We start from the raw sequence: 26,204 nt of genomic DNA, 5'->3' as shown, positions 1-26,204 counted from the left end.
TGAGGCTCAGAGAGTGTTTTCCACCCACAATGATCATTGCATGGCTCAGCAAAGCTGGTGGCACCTTGGTGGTGGGGGCTGGCACTCAGCATGCTCTGCTCACCTCTGCTTAGAGTCATTATTTCAGAAAAAAAATACAAGCAGGGTCACACGTGTTTTTGCGAGCTGGCACACAGTGGCTGCATGGCTCTGTCCCTCATCTCACATCTGCCAGTGTCTGGGACATCCCCACAAGGCACAGAGCAACCACAAACTCCCCAAAAACCTCTTGAACCCCTCCAGCAACATACCATGCTGCTGTTGCTTAGACCTGACATGGAAGTCCAACAAACTAATGAGCTTGGGTCCCCATGCAGCAAAAGCCATAGGAATATCAGAGCCAGTCAAAGTCCCCTACTCCAAGTTCCTGATGTACCCCGAGGACCTGTTTGTTGTGGGCTTGCCAGAAGGCATCCTGCTGCGCCGCCCCAACTGCTTCGGCATCGCAAAGCTGAAGAAGATCCTGCAAGCCAGCAACAACATCCAGTTTGTCATTAAAAGGTAAGGATGGTGGGGTGGCTGAGCCTTGGGGAGGATGTTTGTGCTCAGAGCTCCTGCTGCTGTGCAGTGTCCTGGTCACTATCAATAAATTTGCTTGATTGGAAGCAGACAAGGGTTGTTGCCTTGTTGGAGGCAGCAATGGTGTTGTCATCTGTCCCTTCATGTCTTCTGGGTTTTTAAGCTGCTTTTGCAAAGGTTTGGCCACCCCAGCAGGATGGGTGTAGAGGCCTTTAAACTTCAGGGGGAGTTGCCCTGATGTGGAGCAAGGACAGGGACTGGGAGCCCTGGAGGGTTTTCCTACAGAAAGGGGGTCCAGATGTGCCTATGTGCATGTGGGATGCTGCAGACATGAGGAAAGATGCTGACCCTGTGCTGGGGAGCCATAAGAACTGTGGGAGGGCTGTGAAAAGCCGCAACCAGTGTAATGCAAGAGCATTGCCCTGATAGAACAGATCCAGCAGAGGTGGATTTTAAGATGTCTTGGGTATTTTGGGGGCAGTTTCCCACCCAAAAGTTTTCAGGTGACTGAAACAGAAAGTAAATATTGGGAGCATGGAGATTTTGTGGTGTCAGAACAGCAGCTCTCAGGTCAGCCCAATCATATTTTGGGGTTTCCTCCTGTCCTGATCTCAGATCATTCCTTTGTGACTCAGCTTCAGTGCACCTTGTTAACAAGCCCTACTATCACCTCACTATGTAGCTTTAGTATCAGGTACCCAACTGGCAATTTCTGGGGTCAATTTTATGTTGAAAGAAGCACAGCTTCTCCCATCCCTAAGAAATGTTCAGGACCATATCCACTGAAAGTCTGTAGCTGCTGTCTTAAGCTGCTCAGTCATCACCTGCTTAATCTCATCCCAAGGAGTGACACATCAGCTCATTAAAGAGCCTGTCAGCATGAAAACTATGTCCAAAGTTCTCCTGCTGTGTTGCAGGACCTTTTAAACAGCATTAGCCAGACTAAGTGAATGGTTTGTGGCTGTGGGAGAGGTGTCCTGAGGATGCTGGAGCAGCATTTTGTCCCTGCCAGGGAGGTCACTCACATGCCCTCTGCTTCTCCCTGTTTTCCAGACCGGAGCTGCTGGCGGAGGGCGCAAAGGAGTCGGTGTCAGACAGCCCAGCAGCCAAAGGTAGGCTGAGACACCCAGCAGCTGGGCTGCTAAGGTCTGGGTAGGAGAGGACTGAGAGTGGTTTCCTACAGCCTTAAGATCTCAAAAAACCCTAAGGACCACAAATGCATGCAAGCCTTCACCCCAATAGACATTATGAATTCAAAAAGCATGGCTATTAACTGCTTTATACAAACGCAGAGTAATGGCAACCAAAATGCACTCAAAACAGGGTTTTTCCACTCTTTCTCGAGCCCCACATTGGGAGCCAGATTTTGTCCTGGTTTAGGGCAAATTTGGTAGAGAATCTCCAAAGAGGCCCCTCCAGTAAGCAAACCTACATGGTGTCTCCCCACAACCGGTTTGGGAAGGATTCCTCAGAGAGAAATGGAAATAACCTGTTTATTTAACAGGCACAGCACCCCCAGCACACAGAATGAACAATACCAGATGACACCACTCTGTCACTGCTCTGACAAAGATGACAAATTCAGAACAAATTCAGAAAGTCTCTCTGGGGTGGTCGCTCTGTTCTCAGTCCCTCCTGTGCTGGGGCAGCTGCTGCAGCCACAAGGTGCAAACTCTCGGTGTTCCCAGGGCCCAGCCCGGAGCAGGCTCGAGTGGGTCCAAAAAGGAAAGGAGAAACAGTCCAGGAAGAAATTGGGACTGCTGAGCTAAACTAATGAGCAGAAGCAAGAGCGAGCAAAAGCAAGAGCGAGAGAGCAAAGCAAAAAGCAAAAGCAGCACCATGCACTGCCCTGTCTGTGTGTCCGCCACGCTGATAAGAAAACCCAAACAAAACTTTCACTCTTCAGAGCCAGTCCTAAAGGCACAGAACATGATATCCAGCATGAATGGGGATACAAGCATCATAACCTTCCCCACCTTGTTTTTTGGCTGGAAACCCCCTCCCATGCATCCCCCTTGGCAGTGCTGTGGTTCTAACTCCTCTTGTGTCCCCTGTCTCAGCTGCCGACGAGAGGGACTCGAGCGAGGCGCTGCTGGAGGACGCTGTGAAGAGACAGGGATTCCAAGGTGTGGGGCTGCAGACACGTGGGGGCTGAGGAACAGCCCCTGCCTGCTCTGGGGGTGCATGGGACACACGTGGGAAGGGGGTGCTGCAGCCTTTGGGGCTTGTGGGGTTGGTAGAGGAGCAAGACGAGGTTGAGAAGGAGGTGGGATGAGAGGATGGCCACACTTACTTGACCAGAAAGGACTCCTTCCCTCATTCCTGGAAAATTATGTGAGGTGATACAGAATAAGCTCTAGGTCCTAGCCTTGCCCTCTCCTGGCTACTGCAAAAATTAACCCTGTCCTGACCACAGGGAACTACAACACAAGATGAGCAGCCAGAACAGGCAGTCCCACAGGTCTAAGGAGAAGTTTGAAGTGCTCTGCATGGTGCCCTAATTAACCAGCTTGGCTTATCTCCCTGTCTGACCTTGTGAGATGCATAATTAAGTTTCCAAGCCTAGGGGTTTGCCTTTTCTGGGGCTTTTTCCACCTGTGTGATGTTTGTATAAATGCCACTTGAGTTTAGCTGGCAGCAGTATGGTGGCTCCCCTGGGGGACAGAGTGCTGGGGAGAAGCTGCTGTGGGCTGGACAGGCAAGTGCTGCCCTGCTCAGGCATCTCTTCTTGGGCCCTGGAGGCCTCTGAGGGTTTGCACAAGGATGGAGAGCTTTTTCAAAGCCTTTGGTTTCTCTGAGAGGCTTTGGAGTGTGTTATATTTTAATGCCAGTAATTATCACAACTGAATCTTCGATTTCACGTGGCTTTTATTCTTAGCAAACAGGCGAGGGAAAAATAACCCAACATATTTCTGTTTAGATTATTTTTAAGGACTTTGAATGACCCACTCCACAGATTAGCTAATTGCAAGATAAGGGCTTTCCTATAATTAGAAAATGGCATTACTTAAAAGTCATAGAGTGCCTTTTAATATACCAGCAGAAATCTATAATTGTTTCTTTATTTTACAGAAAATTATGATGCCAGGCTTTCCAGAATAGACATTGCTAATACGCTGCGGGAACAAGTCCAGGACCTGTTCAATAAGAAATATGGTGAGAATCCAGGCTTGTTTTATTCCCCCCCTTACTCCCTCCTAATTTTTTGCTCTTTATCTTTCCCTTGTGCCCCTGATTCCTTCCTGCTGGGTACTTTTTCTCATCTCCCCCTTGAGCTGCTGGTACTTAGGAGAGCCAGGAGGGAATGGCAGGTCTGGGATTTGGCCCTGTTTGCTGCAGGAGCTGTGGGAAGTTGGGAAGGGAATAGGAGCAGGCCATGGGGAGCACTGGGGGACAGGAAAATGCTTCTCCTCCTGTGCCTAGAGAAGGAAATGCTATTTTCCCCATTTTGAGGTTTAGGAATGTTATACCCCAGCTTAGTGTTCCTGCTGAAGCATTGCAAACCATGCACTCCTCACTCACTTGTCCGACCCCCTTGCTGTGGGTTGGAGAGGACACTTGGAGGCACAGAGGGTAAAAATCACCTATTGAGATATGAGTTTACTGGAAACAGCCATGGAATAAGAAAACCAACAGTAACAGCAACAATATCAGTAACAGAGGGAACCAGCACTACCTGACCACTCCCTCTGCCACTTGTGCTTGACCAGAAGGGACCCCTTCCCTCATTCCTGGAAAATGATGTGAGGTGATGGAGAATAAGCTCTAGCTCCTATCCTTGCCCTCTTCTGGCTACTGCAAAAATTAACCCTGTCCTGGCCAGAACCCCTCATTCTATACCACTTACATTGTGCCAAAATTCTACATTTCCAACTATATACATATGTGTGTGTGTATCCACAAGCACAGATATCATTTCTATAGTCACTGTTGTTCCTCCAAGGTGTTTGTTGAGTTCATTTAGACCATGGTTGTGGGTTCTATCCATCTTAGAGTTCTTCCACAGGGCAGCTGTGCTTTTGGCTGGTTGCTGCATCTCCAGCTCATGGCTGGTGTATCTGGAGCAGCCCATCCTCATTGGCCATGGCAGTCATGGGCAGTGTCACTCAGAAGCCAGTATTATACAATTCAACATTACATATTATACAGTTCAACATTACAAACTGTTCTCACCCAAAAATCAATTTCCCTGGAGGGATACATCATGTTTCCCTGTCCCTCTGCATCACCCACCAAGTGCACACAGGTCCTTGGGCAAAAACAATCCCACAGATAGGTTTGCCTTTGCTTGAGGCAGGACTAATCCAAACTGCCTTCCCTAACACATTTTCTATGTGCACCACGGGGACTTCATTCTCTTCTGCAGCACATGGAGGTTTTGATTGGGCAAGGCCAGCCTGATTGGTATTAACTAACCAGGTGGCCTTTGCTAAATGTAGATCTCAATGTTTGAAGGTTCCCCAGGCATTGCTGTCAGTGTGAATTTTAACAGTGAATTGTACCATTCTGTTTTCCCAGAGGCTGCTGCATGTACTCTGTACTGGTTAGGCCACACCTTGAGTGTTGTGTCCCATTCTGGGTCCCCCAGGCAGGAGATTGAGATGCTTGAATGCCGTAAGGCTGGTGAAGGGTTGAAGCCCTGTGAGGAGAGGCTGAGTGAACTGGGGTTGTTTAGCCTGGAGAAGAGGAGTCTCAGGGAAAACTCCATCACTCTCTGCAACCCCTGACCAGGAGGGTGCAGCCAGGTGGGGTTGGTCTCTTCTCCCACGCTACCAACAGAATGAGAGGACACAGTCTTAAGCTTCACCAGAGGAAGTTTAGGCTGGACATTAGGAAAAAAAATCTTCACAGAAAGAGTGATTGGGCATTGGAATGTGCTGCCCAGGAAGGTGGTGGAGTCACCATCCCTGGATGTGTTTAAATAAAGATTGGATGTGGCCCTTAGTGCCATGGTGTAGTTGATACGGTGGTGTTAGGTCATAGGTTGGACTTGATTATCTCAAAGATCTTTTCAGATCTAGTTAATTCTCTGATCTGTGATTGGGTATCTTAGCAAGCAAGCTTGTCTTATTGGCTGGGTAATAATTGGCATGGACTCCATGTATTTCAGAAAGCTGAATAATAGCCTTTATTAAGAAACCCATTACTCATTTGTAGACAGTTACAATACAGCTGGACCTCATTGGTCCAATCCAAACACCATCACCACTGGCTAATTAAGAAACCATCCTTTGGTGAACAAATCTCCTTAACACATTCCACATGTTCACAACAACAGGTGCAGCAAGTTAAGAATTGTTTCTCACTCTTTTCTCTGATCATTTCACAGCCTTTCCCAGCACTATGCCTGGGAGATTATCTGTTTCTCTCTGTGGCCAGAGAGCTGCTGCCACAACAGGCAGTGTGATACACCCACCCAATCCCAAGCTTTCTGGCCCAGGTGTGAATGAGGCTATTTTTGAAGTGAGTCCCATTGCCCAGCGCAGTTCTTTCAGTGTGCCCTGTTGCCACAAGACCTGCTTTTCAAGGCACAGGATGTGGTGTGAGGCCCAGGGTAGGTCCTCAAGCATCCAGTGGTGCCTTCTAGCACTGTGAGCATGCAGTGCTTGCCTTGGCAGGTTCAGGCAGCGTGATGCAATCAATCTGGCAGGTTCCCCACGCTTATATTTAGACCACTGCCCCCCACAGGGGCTTTACCCACTTGGCTTGCTTTGATCTCAGCTCATGTTTCACATTCTTGGATAACTGGCAGATGGTGACCATGGTTGAGTCCACACCTCCATCACGAAATCATCTGTGTGCTGCAGCTTTTCCTTGATGACCTGAGGTGTCAGGTGTCACTGAGCTAGAAATAATTCACCCCTATGTTGCCAGGCCAGATCTGCCAGAAATACTTTACCCTTGGCAGCCCAATCCACCTGCCCATTGTTGTGATACCCCTCAGTAGCCTGACTCTCCTGTATGTCTGCATCTAAAATGACAGGCTTTTACAGCTGACTTCTCTACCTGGGCTGTAATGTCTTGTCACACTTGAGCAGCCCAGGTGGGTTTCCCTCTGTACTGCCCACTGGTCATTTTCCATTGGTCCAGGCACCCCTCCAGAGCATTTGCTGCCATCCATGTGTCAGTGCAGAGGTAGAGCACTGGCCATTCCTCTTGCTCAGCACTATCTAGAGGCAGCTGGACAACTTTCAGCTCAGTCAGCAGCCTGACTTGATCCACGGTGTTCCTTGACAGCTTCTGTGACTCACCATGTGACTCCACACCATGTGACTCCATATGGCAGCTTTCCATTTTCTCTGAGTCCCTACAACATGACAAGAAGTGTCAGTGGAGAGAGTGGATTGCTTTTCATTTTCTGGTAGCTGGTTGTATGGTGGGGCCTCCTCAGCACATGTCACCTTCTATTCACTGATGATAATTGTCACAGACATCTTTTTATGAAAAATCCTTTCTTTAGAATTTTTCCTCCAGAGAGGCCTCAGGAACAAAATGTAAACATTGATTATCTGCTGCTGTGGAATGCAACAGGTGCATCTGTGATTGGTCTCATGTGGTTGTTTCTAATTAATGGCCAATCACAGTCAGCTGGCTCAGAGAGATAGTCCAAGACAGAGCCTTTGTTATCATTCTTGCCTTTCTATTCTTAGCTTAGCCAACCTTCTGATTGAAACCTTTTCTTCTATTCTTTTAGTATAGTTTTAATATAATATATATCATAAAATAATAAATCAGCCTTCTGAAACATGGAGTCAGATCCTCATCTCTTCCCTCAACCTGAGACCCCTGTGAACACGGTCACAGATGATGACAACAGTTGAAAATTTTCACCCTCAGGCCAGCCCATGGTGACTCCCAGGATCCCAGGGTGGTTGGGATTTCCTGTTCAAGCTCTCTGTGTGATCAGTGCTACCCACACAGTCCCTGTGTCATCAGTGTGTGCTGCAGGGCCTTTCCCTCTGAACACCCAGCCCAGCACTGGTGGCTGGGGTGCCAAAAGCAGCTCTGCTGTGGTGCCAGTCACTCCTGAAGGAGCTCAAAGCCCTTCATAAGCAGGCAGTGTCTCTTTTTCAGTTGGGGTGTAGCTGGCCTCACATAGCTCATATTCCCAGCTCCAGAAGCCCAGGGGTTGTTCTGGAATCTCTCCAGGTACCCTCTGCCAGAGGCTCCAGGGAGGACCATTCTCCCCAGCTGTGGTGCAGAGCACATCCTTTGCATCCTGTCCTGACTGACCGACCCAAGGGCTACTGCATGAACAATCTCCTGTTTGATTTGTTCAAGAACTTGTTGTTGCTCAGGACCCCACCTAAAACCATTCTTCTTCCATGCCATGTGATAGAGAAGGTTTACAATCTGACTGTAATCTGCAATATGTATCCTCCAAATCCCAACAGCACCCAAGGAAAGCCTGTTTCCTTTTGCTGTTTGCTGAGGACAGAGCTGTTTTGTTGACCATTTCCATTGGAATCTGACAACATCCATCTTGCCATTTTGCTCCTAAAAACTGAATTTCCTAGGCAGGTCCCTTGACTTTAGTTTGCTTTATGGCAAATCTGGCCTTCAGGAGGACTTGGGTTACTTTTTCCCCTTTCTCAAAAGCTTCTTCTGCTCTGTTGCCCCACACATTGATGTCACCAATGTACTGAAGTTCCAGCAGGGGTTAGACTTGTCCAGGAAAGGAAATTGTAACCTCAATCCCATAGAGGGATCATAGCTGTGGAGTTATCTCCAAATAACATCCCAAACAAAGAGCAGCAGCTTCCCATCCCTCCCACTGCAGTGCATGGGCACCGTGATGCAGGACAGGGCATCTCCTCAGCCCCATGAGCTCTGCTGCACACATGTGCCTGTTTGAACCCCTCCACTGCCATCATGGAGGCAGCCTGAAAATGCTGGTCCTTGATTTAATGCTGACCTGGTGCCTCAGAAGCCTGCTCACACTGTGCTGTGCCTTGGTAGGGCTCTGGTAAAGCCAGAGCTGCAGCAGAAATGGCATCCCTGGCATTCTCACTACTTAATTACCACTCACTTCTCTCCTAGGTGAGGCCTTGGGGATTAAATACCCTGTGCAAGTGCCCTACAAACGCATTAAGAGCAACCCAGGGTCGGTGATCATTGAGGGACTGCCTCCTGGGATCCCCTTCAGGAAGCCCTGCACCTTTGGCTCCCAGAACCTGGAGAGGATCCTGGCTGTTGCTGATAAAATCAAGTTCACTGTGACAAGGTAGGCGGTGAGAGGTGTCAGCCATCCTGTGGAGCAGAGAGGGGGAGAGGAGGGAGCCCCCCTAAAGGCACTCCCTGCTCTGCAGGCCTGTAAGTGCCTCCAGCCCCCAAGGCAGCAATTGAGGTGGCAGCTAATGGGTCATCAGAAAGGAGGGGACCATAAAACAGACACTCCTGCTTTCTTCCCATCCACTGCCTGAGGAGGTGATGGGGAAGGCAGTGGCAGGACGAGAAGGTGCTTGGTGTGATTGATCTCCAGGCAGAGAGATCCCAGCCCCTTTTTTAGAGGCTTGAGACAGATTATTGCTGATGCAGGGCAGTGCTCAGAGCCCTGCTGTGCTTTAGCACCCTCTGCTCATGTCAGGATCCTCTGTGTTTCACAGCCAAAGGGGGTGGACACAAGTGGGAAGGGAGGGAAAAGCCCTTCAGTGATGTATCACACTAAGGTAAGTCAGGAAGAAAATGGGTTCAAGAGTGGCTCTGTCACCCTTTTGGTGGACCATGTTGTTTGTCTTCTTATCAATGGGGCATGAGGTACATCCTGCTGCCCCAAGCAGGGCCCTCATCCCCACAGAGCTCCTGCTGCTCCCACATGAGTTGTGTGCAGGACAGGCTGATCCCAGCCTTCCATGGGCCTCAGGAGGCTGTTCAGCCAAGGCATGCTTGCTTCCTGGTACCATCTCATTTTAAATCTCCTTTTCTCCTTGTTTTTCACAGGCCTTTTCAAGGACTCATCCCCAAACCCGGTAAGAGATGATACCTTTCTGCCTAAGCAATGCATTGACTAGGTGTTAAGTGGTGCTCAGGGAGTTGTAAACTGTGGATGGCAAGCAATAATTTTATCAGCTGGAGGAAGGTTGTTCTACTTCACTTTCCTGGGCTTTCCCACTTTGGTTTTATTGTTGTTTGCTGCCTGAGACATTGGGCCTTAGCATCACCAAAAGTACTGCTGCTGTTGCCTTGAAATGATGGCATTTTCTAAGAGCTAATCTAGGGCAAGGATCTGTTTTCTGTATTTAAGAAAGCACCCAGTTTCTTAAGTGTTTTCTTTAAATAAATCAGTGTTGTAAAGAGCTGGTGGGTTGGGTGGAGAGGGAAGGTTTTGATTAACCACAAGGATCCATGCTGGGCTGCAGTAGCATGGAGGTGAAGGTCCACTCCAGCTCCTGAACATTCCACAGGCAGATACAGCAGGGATATAGCATGATATAGTATGGCAGAGGAGAGGACAGGGTGTCCAGGGTGCACTCCATACCCAGCTGCTCAAACCATCATCCCAGAGCCATGTCCTTCACTGTCAGTCCCTGCAGTAGCTGTCTCTCATTTCTTGGCTGCTCAGGAAAGAGAGTTGCTGTCAGAAATGTGGGTAAAAACCTGTCTTGATTTTAAATGTCTGTAATTACAACTGTTGGAAGAGCACAGATGGGTGCAAAGAACCTTGTCATCTTTATTCATGCCTTCCCATTTCCTTGGCCAGCCTCCATGGCAATGGCACAGTTTAGGAAAGACAAATATGACAGACAAGAAAACATTTATATGCCCTTATTGGGAATAGCAGAAAGGTGTTAGAGCTCTAACAAAAGGTGAGCTTTCAGTAAAATTCAGGCATGGTCCACGTGTTCACTTCTAGGAAATTCAGGCATGGTCCATGTCTTCAATTCTAGGAGATTCAGGCATGGTCCATGTGTTCAATTCTAGGAAATTCAGGCATGGTCCATGTGTTCAGTTCTAGGAAATTCAGGCATGGTCCATGTTTGTTCACTTCTAGGAAATTCAGGCATGATCCATGTGTTCAGTTCTAGGAAATTGAGGCATGGTCCATGTGTTCACTTCTAGGAAATTGAGGCATGGTCCATGTGTTCAGTTCTAGGAGATTCAGGCATGGTCCATGTGTTCAATTCTGTGTTCCTGTTTAGGGCCCAGCCAAGGACCTCAAGGGAGGTCCCCCAAGACCTCTGTGGAACTTGGCCTTAGACTTGTGTCTTTTAGTCCAAATGTGCCACTTCACATCAGCTGGACCTAAAATGAGCCCTCACTGAAGCCCAAGTTTTGCAGAACTCTGGTTTTCCACAGAATCCCATGGCTGTGTGTGCACTCCTCCAGCCATGTCTTGTTTCTCCATTCCCCTGCTCTAAACAGTAAAATTCTGATAAGAGATGTTGATCTTGTTGGAAAAAGAAATGAAATTTAGCGAAATGTTTAATTACAGTTTAGTTATGAGTTGTGTGCAAATTGGTTTGTTAAAAACAGTTCTGTAGCCGTTGATAGTATGTGTTGGGATTCGTGTGTAACTTAGCAGGTAGTCTTAGGAACTTAATAAATATTTAAACTAGTGTAGGAAAGTAAGAATGCTAACCTGTCTGGAGGCAGCATACAATGGTTTTAGAATAAGATAAGCAGAAGATTTATGATTTTGTTTGTGAACTAAGGAATGTATCACAAGGGGTCTGTTGCTAGGCCAGGGGAACTGTTTCTTGGGGACCTTGTTATGAATTGCATGTATGCAAATCACATAAAAAGGGAAGCACCTGTACGTGAAGTTGGGGCTCTGACTTGGGACGCTAGTCCACAGGCTCCCAGGCCCTTAATAAAGCACCACACAAAACTTATCTGAGTTTTGTGTCCTTTATCGGGCAACAATCTGACACAAATCACACCATTAACAAGGGAGCACATCAGAAGGGAAATACTTCAGGCTGCTGCCTGGCTGGGAGACACAGCCTGAGAAAAAGAGATGGAGAGGAAATTGATTTCTTTTTAATGCACATTTTTCCCTCCTCCTCCAGCTGAATGCTCCCCTCACAGACCAGCCTTCCAGCACAAACCCAAACACATATTTTATGTGTATTTCTGCACCCAAGTGGGCTCAGCAGGTCACAGCATCCCTGCTAGGCTGGGTGCTTCACTCCCTCTCCTCCCACTGAGGTTTTAAATAAGAGCAGATGCAGGTGAGGGTTTTTTCTTACTTAACATCTCAATTTGTTATAGACAATTTCCCATATTTGCCAAATCTTCAGAGACATTTTCAGGACTCATAAGTATTTTTAGTAGTCAGATTACCACTGGAATGTCTCTTCCAGAAAAGGGCTGATTGTATTTTGCCCCTCCCTAATCCCTACTGGCAACAATTAACCCATTGTTTGATTTTCCACCCCACTACCCCAAAGTGGTTGGTGGCAGAACAGTGTTGCAATCACTGCCTTGGCTTTGATTGCTTTTCATCTGCCTTAACAAAATGAATGAGTTCCAACTAGCCACAGGTCACTAAAAATTTAAATTAAAGAGTCTTCAATGTTGTGTAGTGAAGCCCTGTAATGTAAAATGAAGAGCAGCAGCATGCTTGGCATTAAAATAAAGTCAATGAAAATCACTTTTATTTCACAGAGGAGGGTTAAAATGAAAGCAGTAGTTACTCCCAGGGGTAAGTAAGACCATTGCAGAGGTCTCTAAAAGCTGGAAAGCTCAGGAGGTAACATCATAAATGTGAGGAGAGCTAATGGGTTTTGTGGATAATTTTGGCTAAGAAATTACATGAAGTGTACAGGTGTTTAGGAAAAAGGGAAATTTAATGTAATTTCAAAATAAAATGACTGTGGAGTGATTTTAGTTGCCTCTAGGTTAAACCTTTAACCTTTAAAGTTAAACCTTTATGGGGTTTAATATGTTTTAAAGCTGTGCACCTCCTGCATTGCTGTGCTGCAGAACCAGCACAATTGCAAAGAGGATTCCTGGTAACTGCAGGACCAGATCTCTTTCTTTTGGGGACACCCATTTTTTAAGTGTAACAGAAACAGGTAAAAGGATTTCAATATAATCTAAGTGCCTCATGTGCCTTTTTCTCAATATAATCTGTAATTTGTATGTTGAGATGGTATTTTTCCTTGAATGGGAGATGGAGGAGTTCTAGTGCAGAAGCAGCTGGGGGCTGTGTGCCTGCAGGGATGCTGTTTGCAGAAGGAGGTGGATTTTGCAGGGAATGAGGCTCATTTTTGGAAAAAAGCCCTTCAGCAGTGCAGGCTTGCAGCCTCTCAAAGATGGGACAATGGCCCTGAGGCCACCAGTGCCAGCCCTTCACCTGCATGGCTTCCCCAGGGCCTGCAGCCCAGGAGCACAAACCCTCCTGGCATCCAGAGGTTTCCTTTTGATTCCCAGTGCCTCTTCTCCACACTGCTGGTCTCTGCTCTGCAAAAGAGACTTTCAAAACCCCTTTTGGAAAGCAGCATGATCTTTCAGCATTAAACAGGAGTGAGTGAGCAGAGGTGAAGCTCTAGTGCTACAAACACTACGCTCATCCTTTTGTTTTTTCTTTGCTGAGGCACAGATACTAAACTGGCTTAATATGAGCCTTTGAAAAATACTATCAAGCATAAGTAATCTAGCACACACACACCCATACACACACAAAAAAATCTTTCTGTATGTTAATTTTAGTGTGCTTTGACTGAAAATGTAGACCAGCTCCATCTGTCCTATTCCCCAAGCTCCCTACCATCATGATAGATTATTTTTCATACTCCAATTAATAAAGTAGGGCAGGCAGTGTTATTTAATTAAAAAACCCACACATCCAGTCATCCTTTATATATATATATATATATATTTATATATATATATATATATATTTCTTTTTTTAATCACAAGAACACAATCCTCCTCAAGACTTTGATGAGATGTGCCTTGCATTGGAAACTCCTAGCAAGAAAAATAGAAAAGAGGAAACCTGTGATGAGGGCTGAGCACATCTTGCTCCATCACCAGGTTGCTTTTCAAAGTCCATATCCATCTCTCTTCACCCCCAACCCTTTTTAACCCACCAGCAAGGCCTGGGGTGTTTATTTTTGAGTTTTCAACTGGTCACTGTTTCTAGGCTAAGGTGAAAATTAAGGCAGGTTGAATATATGTGTGTGTGTGTGTTTGTGTATAAAAATATATATTTTATATATGGATAATTATGAGGGTTAAAATTCCAGCAGGTGTGAATAGCTGTGGAGCTTCAAAGCCTGTTTATAAGCATGTTTGTGATTCCAGTCACCTTTTTCTTTCCCTAGCTTTGCTCTCCTTTTCCCATTTGCCTCTGTGTGTGGCATCCTCGCTGTCCAAAGGGCAGCACCATCACCCAGCTCATCCAAGGCCTTGTGTTCACTCTGCTCTTTCCTTCCTCCTGCTCTCCACCACCCTCACATCCTGTTGTGTCCTTCAGAGACCCCAGCCCCCCTCATTTTTCAGGATGAGATGGGTGCTATTCCACCCTGGCACGTTGGGGTGCAGGACAGTTACCCTGAACCTGGTGGGATGCTTCCTATGGTTCAGGGCTGAATGCCACATTTAAATTAACAGGACAAGAAATTTGAATTACCTTTCTTAAGGTAATTTCATGACAGCACCTTGAAATGCTACAAAAGCCTTTGAGTTGCTGCCAAGCAGAGGAAATGCCATGCTGCCTTTTCTCAACCAGTTCTGAGCCATGCTGGAAAGATCCTGCCATATGTTCTCTCCCTGTTCTCTCCCTTGCCTGCAGCCTGCCTGCGCTCCTGCCTGCATTCCTCCTTGACAGAAGCCATGCCAGGATCTTGCTTCCTCTTGGCTTGGACTCTTGGACTCTAGCTTGGCTTTCTCAGCTCCAGCATGGCCCATCTGCATCTCCTCTCCCCTGCATAAGTGGCACCTGCAAGAGGGATTATTTACAGACGGGGCTGATGTGGAAAGCACCTCGAGCTGTTTATTTTCCAGCATCAGTCTCATTCCATGGTTATGACAATGGGAAGGTGCCAGCAGCTCACAATCCAGGCAGCAGGCCAAAAAACTTAATGTTACAGCTCACTTTATAAGCTTCTTGACCAATCACACAAAGCAAAAGCACATTGACAGTAGTTCCATCCAATAACACTTTGGTTAAACAATGCTTGCTTATTTCAAATACAATAGCTGCTTGTGAGCCTTAAAACACAACACACAGAGCTCCATTATTAAACTTTAACCTTCCTAATATCTTACTAGATAAACTTTCTGCAGCTTAGATAGCTATTCAGACAAGCATTAATACACAGGCCATTGTTCTATTTGCCCTTGCTGCAGAAATACAGTTTAAATAATTTTTCTGCTGACCTATCTCATGGCTGCTGCTTAGCCCTTCTCAAAATTGTGCAGTATCTGAGGCCTGCCTTTTGCAGCTTTCCCTAAAACCCTCTAATTTTGTGGATTCCCACACATTTAGTGCAGCAGGTGCTGCCCACAGGGTGTCACCAGAGATTTAGGGCACCAAGCTGCGGAGACCATTTCTTATTTTGGGGCAGATCCTGCAGCATGGCCGTGAGTGGCACTGCTGCAGCTACTTTTGGCAGAATTTGTCTTCCTGCAGCTCAGGGGTGAAGAGCCCCAGCTCCTGTGGGTCTGCACCCAGATCTCAGCGCCTGCAGCTGCCCTGGCCAGAGCCACATGTGTTTTCTGTTCCTCTGAGCTGCTGAACTGAAGGGCTCTCCTCCCCCTGCAGGGACCAGCAGAGCTCTGTGCTGCAGTGGCTGCTCTCCTGAGCCTGCTTGAAATGGGGAACACGTACTTTGAGCTAGGTACTTGGAGCTACTTCAGATTGCTTATGCCTCTGCTTAGGAGATTTGGACACGTCTCCCAAGTCCCCTTCTGTTTGCTGGTGTCAGCTCATGCAGTTTGGCATCAAGAGCCTCCCCTGTGAGCCCCTTCCTTGCCCTGGTGCTGCAGCCCTGGCTCTCCCTGTGTCTGGATGAGCCACCTCATTCCTCCTTTTGCCCATCCTGCAAATCCAGGCCATAGTCCCATCCCTGCTGTTTTTCCAGAGGAAGTTAATTTCTTTTTATGCCACTGATCACTTTGGAGTCAGTGCCAAACACCAGCCTCTCCTTAGGGATTCCTTTCTCTCCCATTTCTCCTATTGATGCAGAACTGTCACGATCTCCCTGTTTGCTTTTCATCTGCTTTAACCTGAGATTTTTTTTTCTTCTCTGGCACTGGAACAGCTGTGCAAGGCAGCTGCTGCTGCTCTGGCACGTGCCATAAATGCTGTCATTTGGCCATGCATCCTTACGCACATGTGGACCTTGAGCTGCTCAGGAGAGCCAAAGGGATGCTTTTGCAGGCTTAAGCACATTCCAGCAAAGCAGGTCCTGGTATGAGGGGGAGAGCCCAGCTCACCAGTAAATAACGTACCAGGCAGTTATTAGCTACCTAAACTGTGCCAAGGGGCCAGAGGAACTTTAATCCTGGGTTTTGCATTTGTTTGTGACCAAGAAACCAAGCTGCAGCACTCATGGATCTCTTTTTCTTTCTCTTTTTTTGTTTTTTGTCTCCCATTACCTTGTGCTGTAGCCCCTAGACGGATAACATCTTTGGAAAAAGCCTATGCTGCTCTCAATGGTACGTAGCTCAGGTGGTGCATCGTAGATGGTAGCAGACAAGAAATGCTCTTACTTGTGTGTTAATATGGGAATGAAAATGTCTAAACCCCCCAAATTTCAGGTATTGTTTTTTCTGTGGTGTGCAGAAGTGAATGATACAGTGTTTTTATTGTTGTTATTAATCCTTTCTGCATTTCTAAGCACTGCTGCTGTAGTCCCTGAGCATCGCTGCCATCACTCCAGCCAAACCAACCTGCCACGTTCTTCTCATCCTCATCCACGTGTCCCAGCAATTAATTTCTTACAAATCCACTTGCCATTCATAAGGAGAGCTTGGGTTGGGGTTGGTTTTGCTTTGCTTTAACACAGACTCTGGGTCAGGGCTGGTGAAGGCTCCAGGGATGTAAGACAGACTGATGTACAGGAGTGAGGAAGAGCTGACCCGGGCATGGCACAGCTACAGCAGATCCAGCTGGCACGCTGGCTGGGGGTCTGGGTGTTAATTGCTGCTGCCACAAGTTTATAGCCCTGAAAACATACATATGTTAAGCTAATTCCAACTGCATTTAAACCTGAGTTACTGCAGAATAGCCTCAGGAAAGTCAGCACGTTCATTCTGAATTTACACAGGGGTATAACTGAATTGCAAGCATGGAAGCTGGGAGGGGAAAGACTCCTCTTAGGATTCAGGGCAGGCTGCCGTAAGGAGCCTGCCCTCAGCCTGCCAGCTGAGCATCTCTCTGATAAGTCTGGGATTGCCTGCAGAAGGGATCTGAGCCATATTCTCAGTGAGATGTGTTGGGCAGGGACAGTTTTCCTGATGAAACAGGCTTCAGGACAAGTCTTTGGGTAACAGGAGGCTGTTACTCCATGAGCAGTGGCTGAACAGAGGACAGACATCCCCCTGAATCCCCCTGAGCAGCATTTGAGGACATGGAAAGGAAGAAAGCTCCATTGGGTACCCTGCCCAACTCTGCTGTGGCTTCTCCACTGAGATCCAGGTTCTGCACATGACATGAGGAACACAGACATAACCATTGTTTATCCATGGGATACCTTGGATTTGGTTTTGTGTGGGTTTTTTTGAGACACTAGAAGAATAAGCAGTGGTTTGGATTCTATTGCCCAACAGCAGACACTTAAACCTCAGTTTTTATAATTACTAAAAGTAGCTTGGTGTCTCTCAAAGAAATGTTAAGTTCTGACAAGTAAGAAAAAAGAAGTGGTGCTTTAGAAAAAAAAGTGGTGCTTTAAAAATGTGACCACTTGTATGTCAATTCCTGTGGAGTGCAGAGGTGCTGACTTCAGGCAAGTAGAATTGGGGAAAAAAAATCAACTAGCTACTATTTTAATTAATTAAAAAAAAAAAAATATAACAGCTGAAGGCAGCAGCATGGATAAACCTGCTTTATGGGAAGGACTCAGCACATTTCAGAAGCACTAGTGGCTTCCTTGATTTATTTCTTCCTTCAGTTTGCTCCCTGAGTTGATTAATTCCAAACCCAAATGGGTAAAGTCAAAGGGACATGGAGATCCCTCTTCCCTGGGCACAGAGGGGTAAGTCCCTGGGGAGCAGTGCCACTGGCCAGAGGCTCCTCTTTGGCTTCACTGTTATGCATGCTCAGTTCCAGGATTTTCATGGCATTTGTTTGTGTCCTAGAATGGGAATTTGGGAGTAGTGCCCACCTCAAGGTAGAAAAATGAAGATCCCTTGGGATCTTTTTTCTTGCACTTGGGTCACTTGGGGCAGAAAGGAAAGACCTGCTGCATTTTTCAGTCCCAGAGAATTAAATGAGTGAGAACACTGAATTTTGGTGTGTCTTTGTCTGCTACCATCTACACATCCATACGGGTACGTATGTACAGCCCAGAAACTGAGCGGTGATGACAAGGAAGTCACAGAGGGAGCCCTCAGGGCTGTCCCCTCTGGTCCTCCATGGCCTCCAGGGTGGCACTGCAAGGCATCACTTAGAAATCTCCATCTGTTGTGTTTAATGTTTTGTTCCATGCCATTCAAGCTGCTTTGTTGCCATTTCCAGATTTGAAGCACCCCTGAGCTCTCTTTGCAGAAAGTTCTTGGGTTGTTTTTGGTTTTGTTTTGGGTTTTTTTTGTTTTAGTTTTGGTTTTTTGGTTTTTTTTTTTTTTTTTTTGTGTGTGTATGTGTAATATCCAGGCAAATCAAATGTTTTCCAGGTGGAAAAGAGGTTTTTTTGAGGCTGTACCCTGCAGTAGCAGGGTGCAGAAGTTTGAGGTTGCCAGCTTCTCTCCACAGCAGCAGATTGGCCGAGATGTGGAATGGGATCTTTCTGCACTGAAATCAGTCCCATGCAAGGGGCAGGGACTTGCAGTGGATTTTCACCTTGCATTTAAAACTAAACTTCCAGCCGTGTGTTTGCTTGAAACCAAAACAAAAAATCATGATTGCTCAAAATAATAAAAAAATCATAATAATGTGATTACACAAAATGAAACTGCATAGCTGCAGACTGGGGGCAGAGGATGCCTTGATCCCTCATGACACGGTTTGCAGGGTTCACCATGATACTGTAAAAGCCCATCATGAATAGCTCTTGTGAGGCCCCACCTGAAGCACTGCATCTGGCTGAGGCCTCCAGCACAAGAAAGAGCTGAACCTGCTGGAATGAGTCCAGAGGAGGCCACAAAGTCACCCAAGAGCTGGAGCACTCCTGCTCTGGAGCCAGGCTGGGACAGCTGGAAATGTTCACGTGGAGAAGAAGAGGCTTTAGGGAGAGTACCTAGAGTCTGGTCTAGTTCCTTGAGCCCCTTCCAGCCTAAAGAGGCTCCAGGAGAGCTGGAAAGGGACTTTGAACAAGGGCCTGAACAATGCAGCCTCTGCCCCCAAAATGTCCTGAGGGCTGGGTTCAAACCTCTTGGCTCCAAGCATTAACAGAAAGACTGTGATTAATGTTGTTTGAGACACCTGAGGATGCCAATACTAAAGATGGGATTTGGGCAGCACCTCCCAGCACCTCTTTCTACCCTTTTGAGCCACCCTCCACCATCACCTGAGCCAGCACCTGCACAGAGCACCTTGCTGTGTCTGGCCATGGCAGGAACTTGGAACTGGATGGTCCTAGAACGTCCTTTTTAACCCAAACCATGCAGTGGTTCCATGATTTTTACCCAGTGGCTTCCAGCCTGGGTGACAGTGCCTGCCTTAGGTGCAGGGAGGATCTTCTCTGGGAGGAGACAAAAGTGGGGAGTCCACCCCACTGAGCTGGTCCTGCCTTGTGCATCCCAGCTTGCTGGGGTGACCACAGCAAGAGGCAGATGAGGTGTGTTCACTTGGTACTTTAAACCTCTGTGGAAAAAAAAGGCATTAAAGGGACAGGTTAGGGTTTTAGGGTTATTTGACCCTAGGGCAGAGGTTGAGGTAATGACCCCAGTCATTTGTCCTGGAGCCTCCTGAGGATGCTAAACAGCTGAGTGTAAAAATCTGCTGACTTAGGCTCATTGGTTGACATGAGAGAATGGAAGAGAAACTGTTTAGCACAATGAGGATAATTTAAAAAGCTAGGAAAGCCAAGCTGATTATATGGCATGTTATAAAACAATACTTCACTTAGGAGCTTAGCCAAAAAAGTGCTCTCTCATTCCTTGATGTCCCTTGTGGGAGCATTCATGACACTGAGGGCTTGAGCCTTCACTGCTTTGGATTTTTCCTAGTCATTTACAGCCCTGCAAAGTGGATATAAAATGCTTTTAGCTGTGGCAGCACATGGCAAATGGGGACCTGGCAGCATTTTAGAGCTGCTTTGCCCAGCTCTGAAAGGTTTGGCAGGGTGCAAGCACAGAGCAGCCCCTCTGAGGTGTCCCCAGGCCCAGGGGGACAGGGATGCTGTCCTGCACTGTGTCAGTGAGATTGGTTTTCCAGGGGCTCAGAAGGAAACAAGTGAAGTTGACCCCTGTTCTTTCTTGCTTTTGCAGATGAGGATGATGCCAACAGGCTTGGAGAGAAGGTGATTCTGCGAGAGCAAGTGAAAGAGCTTTTCAATGAAAAATACGGTGAGTCTCTGCTTGTAGGCATCTCAGGGTGAGGCTGAGAGCAGCCACAGCTAAAATTATTTCCACAAAGGCCTCTATTTATAGCCCAAGCCCATGGCAGCTGCTGCAGCACAGATATTGTCCTGCTGCTCCATGTTACAGCCTGGCCCCAGGGATAGGGGAAGGCTGGGGCTAAGTTTATAGATAGTTGGGTGGTTGGGGTAAATGTGTAGGGCAGCAGTCCTAGAAGGTTAATGAGTAGGAGGAAGATTATGAGGGATGTTAAAATTAGGGCTCATTTGTGTCCTTTTTTGTCTAGGGGTATTATTAGTTGTTTTGTAACTAGGTTGATAAGCCATAGCTGGAGGGTTGAGAGTTGGTTAGTAATTTGGAATTGTCTAGGGATGGTAGTAGGAGAGCTGGGAATGTTATTGAGATGAGGATTAGTGGGATTCCTAGGAGGGATGGGCTTGAAAATTGGTCAAAGAAGCTTAAGTTCATGGTCAGGTTCAGGGGGTAGGTCCCTGTGTCTCACTCTTGGCAGGTGGGGCCATTATTTTCTTGTTCACAGCTCATCCTTGGAGAGGGGAAGGGGTTATGGCAAAATGCAGCACAGCAGCAGGATTGGTTCAGTCTGATGTCAGCCTTTGATGGGACAAACTCTGTGGGAGGAAAGCCTGAAATGTGGCTGTGCAGCCCTAACAGCTTCAGGTTTTGGGGCTGCAGAGATGCAAGGTGGGAGCAGGCTCTTACAGTCAGAAACAGCACAGGAGTGAGGGATGTTCTGTGCTCCCCAGTGAGCAGGAAATGAAGGGGTACCCAGAGAGGTGAGCAGCAGGTTTACTTGTACACGAGGAAGTAAACCTGGACTTTTAATGCAGCAAGGAATTAAACCGAGGTGTATCACTGCCGTAGGATGTGGAGGCTAAAGAGATAAATTGATTTGAGAAATGGGCAGGAGTGATGTCATGACAAAGATGGCTTTGATCTCCACCCCAGTGACCCCCAGACCTGCTGATGTACAGAGACAAGAGGAAATGGGCAAATCTCTTCCATTTCCCCTCTGTCCTGGGCTGTCTTGCATGCTGCTGCTGCTGCTGGTCCAGCCATGGGCTTGGGCAAGTGTGGCAGTGTGTGTGTTCTGAACTCACCTGAGGCTCCTGGCAGAATTCTAAATGGAGACTAACAGAGCAGACAAAAATTGGGCAGGTACATGTAAAATGGGTGGGATGTGGCTGCAGCAAAGGTTGGGCACCACAGCAGCCATGGCATCCCAATGTCCCCCAGGGCTCTTGGTCCTTCAGTTGGTTGGTTCTGGAGCCCTGCAGTCTCAGGGTTTCTGTGCTTGAGATAACCCCAAGGTGTCAGAAAGTCTCTTTTTCCCAACCCCGAAATCAAAGAAGGAGTCAGGATTCCTTGGTTCTGGTTCTCAAGGTTGTTTATTTTCTGTTATCTATTACATTCTTTTTCTGACCTGGTAAGATCTGTCTAGCAAGTCAGTCCGTGGCACACTGACACCCTTGGGGTGGTGTTATCTTTTTATACTAAAAACTACCTGTACTTTATTTACAATAATTTTCCAATACCTATCACCTATGTTAGACAGTCTGTCTCTACTCTAAACCAATCCAAAAGTGCCACCATCACAGCAGAAGATGGAGGCCAAGAAGAAGAAGAAGGATAAGGCATGCACAGATTCCTCCATCTTGGCTTCTAAACTCCCCTTCTAAAAACCCAAAATTCTACTTCTCACTCTGTGATAAATTAACTACATTCTATGTGCCAGTGTTCACAGGGGTTTTTGGTTGAGGGAAGAGATGAGGATCTGACTCCATATTTCAGAAGGCCTGATTTATTATTTTATTATATATATTACATTAAAACTATACTAAAAGAATAGAAGAAAAGGTTTCATCAGAAGGCTAGCTAAGCTAAGAATAGAAAGGAATGATAACAAAGGGTCTGTCCCAGACTCTCTGTCTGAGCCAGCTCACTGTGATTGGCCATTAATTATAAACATCCAACATGGGCCAATCCCAGATGCACCTGTTGCATTCCACAGCAGCAGATAATCATTGTTTACATTTTGTTCCTGAGGCCTCCCAGCTTCTCAGGAGGAGAAATCCTAAGGAAAGGATTTTTCATGAAAAGATGTCTGTAACAATTCTATTTAAACTCTCATGGCTTGTAAATCTTCATATAAGGTTGGTAATTGTTTCCATGGGTTAAAATCAAAGCCACAGGTGTCTTTGGCTGCGTGTCAAGGGGCTGGAGCCATCCAGGGCAGCCAGAAGGATGTCCTGGGTTCCAACACTGCAGGGTAAAGCTGTTGTGCTGTCCTCTGTTCTGCCCTTACAGGAGAGGCTCTGGGCTTGAACAGGCCTGTCATGGTGCCCTATAAACTCATCAGGGACAGTCCTGACTCTGTGGAGGTTACGGGGCTGCCGGACGACATCCCGTTCAGAAATCCCAACACCTACGACATTCACCGGCTGGAGAAGATCCTGAAGGCACGGGAGAGCATCCGAATAGTGATTATAAACCAGCTCCAGTAAGTTTTCCCAGCTTTGTGGTGGGGGATGCTTCTGTTTGTTAAGTGTTGTCCTTGCTCCTTCAGCCATAAGCAGAGCAGCTCATGCTGAGGCCACCAGAGCCACCACATGGACCTGCTCCATCCCTGTGCTGCAGGGAGGTGCCTGCCCATGGGTGGGCACACTGAAGGGTTACAGGGCCAATTTGTCCCCTCTTTCTTCTGTGATTTGGGATGGTGATGCTGGGAAGGTGCATGGGGGCTGATAACTCAGAGATCCAGCTGAGCTCTTTCAGGTTGCTTCTCTCCAGGATGTTCCAAGTCCCCTCTCCACACAAGGGGGTGTTGGAGGAGTCAGCTCAGGGTCAGGGTCTGGGCTGTGTCCAGCACAGGCAGGCACACAGGGTGAAACCACTGACTCACACCTTGTCTCTTCCACAGGCCATTTGCTGAAATCTGCACCGAGGCCAAACAAACAGGTAAGGGAAGGGCTGGGACATAACTATGGCTTTCCTGGCACTGTGGGAGAGAAAATGGATGGGAGTTGTGAGGAGGTGTTTGAACCTCCCACATACCCAGAGCAGGATGGGGGGAAGATCCTACCTACAAAAAGTTAGGCTCAGCATCTGTTCCAGAGTAAACTGTCCTATTGGAGGATTCCACTTCTGTGAGCTGTGGGAAGACTGGGCTGTTTGGCTCAAACTTTCAGCATGTTGTGGAGGATGTGATTATCCCTCTCCCATTAGCAGTTTACTCACCGTGAGCAATTTATTCCCTGGTTAAAGCCCTTAATTTGAGCCATCACTTAGCAGTTGAATTTCTGAGGCAACAAGGTTTTCTGTCATCCCTGGGAATGTGCTTCTCTCTCTGTCCCATCATCCTGATAAATCTCAGACAGTTTTAATCAAATGTGTCAGAATTAGCAGTCCTAGAGATAACCACAATCCTGTGTTTTATGGAAAGAGGTGGATGGATAGAGAGGGGAGATGTGGCAAGGCAGAGCATGCCAGAGTGTGAGCAAAGCTGGCAGCTCTGTGCCCCTCATGGAGGCCAAGCCCGTGCCACCAGTGGCAGCACAGCTGGGGATGCTCTGTGGAGGGCAAGGTCACAGTGGCAAAATGAGCCCCCACATTTAGGGACCACTCTCGGGGCTTGGACACCTCATGCCTTCCCTCTCTCCTTGCAGACAAAGACATCAGTGTTCCCAAACGGAAGCGGAAGAGGATCTCCGAAGGGAACTCGGTATCTTCCTCTTCCTCTTCTTCCTCTTCCTCTTCTTCCAATATGGAGTCTACATCATCAACAAATCAGATCTCGCTTGTGGTAAAGCCTTCCAGATATTAGGGGGGTTACTGCCTACCTATCTTTCTGCTTCAGGATGCTGCTCTGTTCTGCTCGAGCTGTCACCACCTCCCTGCACCTGACAAACCCTATAAAGTGTGATGTAAAGTGGCACGAGCAGGTTTGGCAAAGGAGGAGACACGCCTGTGGGGCTGTCTTGTTCTGCAGGGTTTGTCTGGGGGAGGTCAGCAGAGCGAGCCTGACACCCCCAGGGGCTCTCCTGCATTGCTGCAGTGTGTGCCTCAGCTTTAGTGGGTGCTGCATCTGAGACAGCCTCAGGCAAATCCCTCCATCCCCTGGGCTCAAACACGAGTGCTGGTGACATCACCTCAGGTCTGTACCTGGGTGTACCTCTAGCTCAGTTCTGGCAGCAGTTCTAGAATGCCACAAACCAGGAAAAATAGGAGATAAAGTCAGAGAGATGCATACAGCTGCACTCCTTTAGGGTTTGGCTTCGGTTGTGGATGATACCAAATAAAACTCCACAAAAATGCACAAGAGAAATAAAAACTTTGAAGGGTTTTTGTCAAGTTTGCTAGTGGTGTTTTGGTTTGGGGTTGGTTCTTTTCTCTTACTTGGAAAGTGGGAGCAACAGCCAGTTGTTGGAACATGTCAGAGATCTGATGTTTGCATGGTTTTGTGTTGTGCCCTAACGGAGACTTTTGCCTTCTTTTTCTCTCTCTCTCTTTCAGCAATGGCCCATGAACATGTACATGTTAGACTATGGTGGTCTAAACGTCCAGATCCCAGGACCTATTAACTATTAGACCTCAATATCAAATAAGAACCTCAAATGAAAGAAAAAATAAATAAATGTAATTTATGTAAAAAGTGTATATTCCAATATGTATCGATGCCTTTTAGTTTTTCCAATGATTTTTACACTATATTCCTGCCACCAAGGCCTTTTTAAATAAAAATAAAAAGTGTTGCCTTGCTCTTAAAAGTACTTATTTTATTGCATATCTTATTGATAAATAACATTTATAGGTAAGGATAAGGGCAGAAGGGCACCCCTTGGACAGGCCTTGTTGGGCTTTGGCAGCTCAGTGACTCCTTAGTGTCATCAGTGCCTGAAGCCAAGAGGTCTGAAATGTTTTAATGCTTCATTTAATTTAGCTCGAAGGTGTAAAAATTCATGTACAGAGCTGCCAGAGGAGTGGTACCAAACTGCAGTGGTGACACAGGAGGGAGCCAGCCCTCCCAAGCATCAGTCACCTGCACCCATGAGTTCTGTTGGCTCCTAAGCCCAAATGCATTTGCATTAAGGGGGAAGGAGGTTTCAGCCCCCCAAGAGGTGAGATCCCCCCCAAGCCCTCCTGTGTGGAGTCTCCTGCCATCCCAGACTTGGAAAGGCACAGAAAGGTTGGATTGTGTGCATTTAACTGGCATTTGAACCAGGAAAAACTTCCAGCCACTGAAGTCCTTCATGATTTATGGTTTTATGATTATCATTCTATGATGTTATGGGAGGCTTTGATGCCTTTTGGGGAAGGAAGGTCCCACAACAGAATAGTGGAATTGTTTAATTTGGAGAAGATCTGTAAGATTGAGTCCAACCATGAACCCAGCACTGCCATGTTCTCCACTAAACCACATGCCTGAGGACCACATCCCCATGTTTCATGAATGGTGGCAGGATGATGGTGATGCTTGCACTTTCCTGGACAGTTTATTTCAAAGCCTCACCTCCCTTTTGTTGACATTTTCCCTAATACCAAATCTAAACATCCCCTGGGGAAACCTGAGGCCATTTCCTCTTGTTGTATCACTTTACTTGTGAGAAGAGACCACTGCCTGCCTGGCTACAACATCTCAGGTGGTTTTAAGTAAGAAGGTCCCCCTGAGCCTCCTGTTCTGATCACACTGATACTCCACAGCACTGGACCACTGCTGGTGGCAATGCTGAGTGCAGGCAGGGTGCCCCCAGACTCCTCCATGTACCCTGGACTACCTTCCCCCATGTAATAAACAAACCAATAAATTGAGGGAGGGGTATAATTTGACGTTCCTGCCCTTATATTTCCATTCCATTCCTGGAGTTTGCAGAAGCTAAAGCTGTTATTTCCCCCTGCATGTGTTTAACTTTGCTTTGTGCCTGCTGAGAGCCCTGCATGGGTGAGACACTGTGGGAATGTCAGTGTGAGAAAGCAAGAAGAAGAAGAAGAAGAAGAAACAT

The 26,204-nt window shown here is 47.1% G+C and overlaps 1 protein-coding gene across 1 annotated transcript in view; it reads left to right on the top strand.

Moving 5' to 3' along the window:
- Positions 1–24,880, top strand: part of GTF2IRD1 (GTF2I repeat domain containing 1) — a 50,973-nt gene extending 26,093 nt beyond the window's left edge. The window contains exons 16-27 of the mRNA XM_058817712.1: positions 357–540; positions 1,612–1,670; positions 2,619–2,684; positions 3,631–3,714; positions 8,599–8,782; positions 9,499–9,527; positions 16,120–16,167; positions 20,098–20,175; positions 22,513–22,705; positions 23,126–23,163; positions 23,871–24,007; positions 24,718–24,880. Coding sequence (XP_058673695.1) covers positions 357–540; positions 1,612–1,670; positions 2,619–2,684; positions 3,631–3,714; positions 8,599–8,782; positions 9,499–9,527; positions 16,120–16,167; positions 20,098–20,175; positions 22,513–22,705; positions 23,126–23,163; positions 23,871–24,007; positions 24,718–24,792 — 1,175 coding nt within the window. The 3' untranslated portion in view covers positions 24,793–24,880. The remainder of the gene's footprint in view (positions 1–356; positions 541–1,611; positions 1,671–2,618; positions 2,685–3,630; positions 3,715–8,598; positions 8,783–9,498; positions 9,528–16,119; positions 16,168–20,097; positions 20,176–22,512; positions 22,706–23,125; positions 23,164–23,870; positions 24,008–24,717) is intronic.
- Positions 24,881–26,204: the final 1,324 nt, after the last annotated feature.

This window comes from Ammospiza caudacuta, chromosome 20 (assembly GCF_027887145.1).
Source record: "Ammospiza caudacuta isolate bAmmCau1 chromosome 20, bAmmCau1.pri, whole genome shotgun sequence".
In the NCBI taxonomy this organism is placed as follows: domain Eukaryota; kingdom Metazoa; phylum Chordata; class Aves; order Passeriformes; family Passerellidae; genus Ammospiza; species Ammospiza caudacuta.
This window is presented reverse-complemented; position numbering and strand designations above follow the sequence as displayed.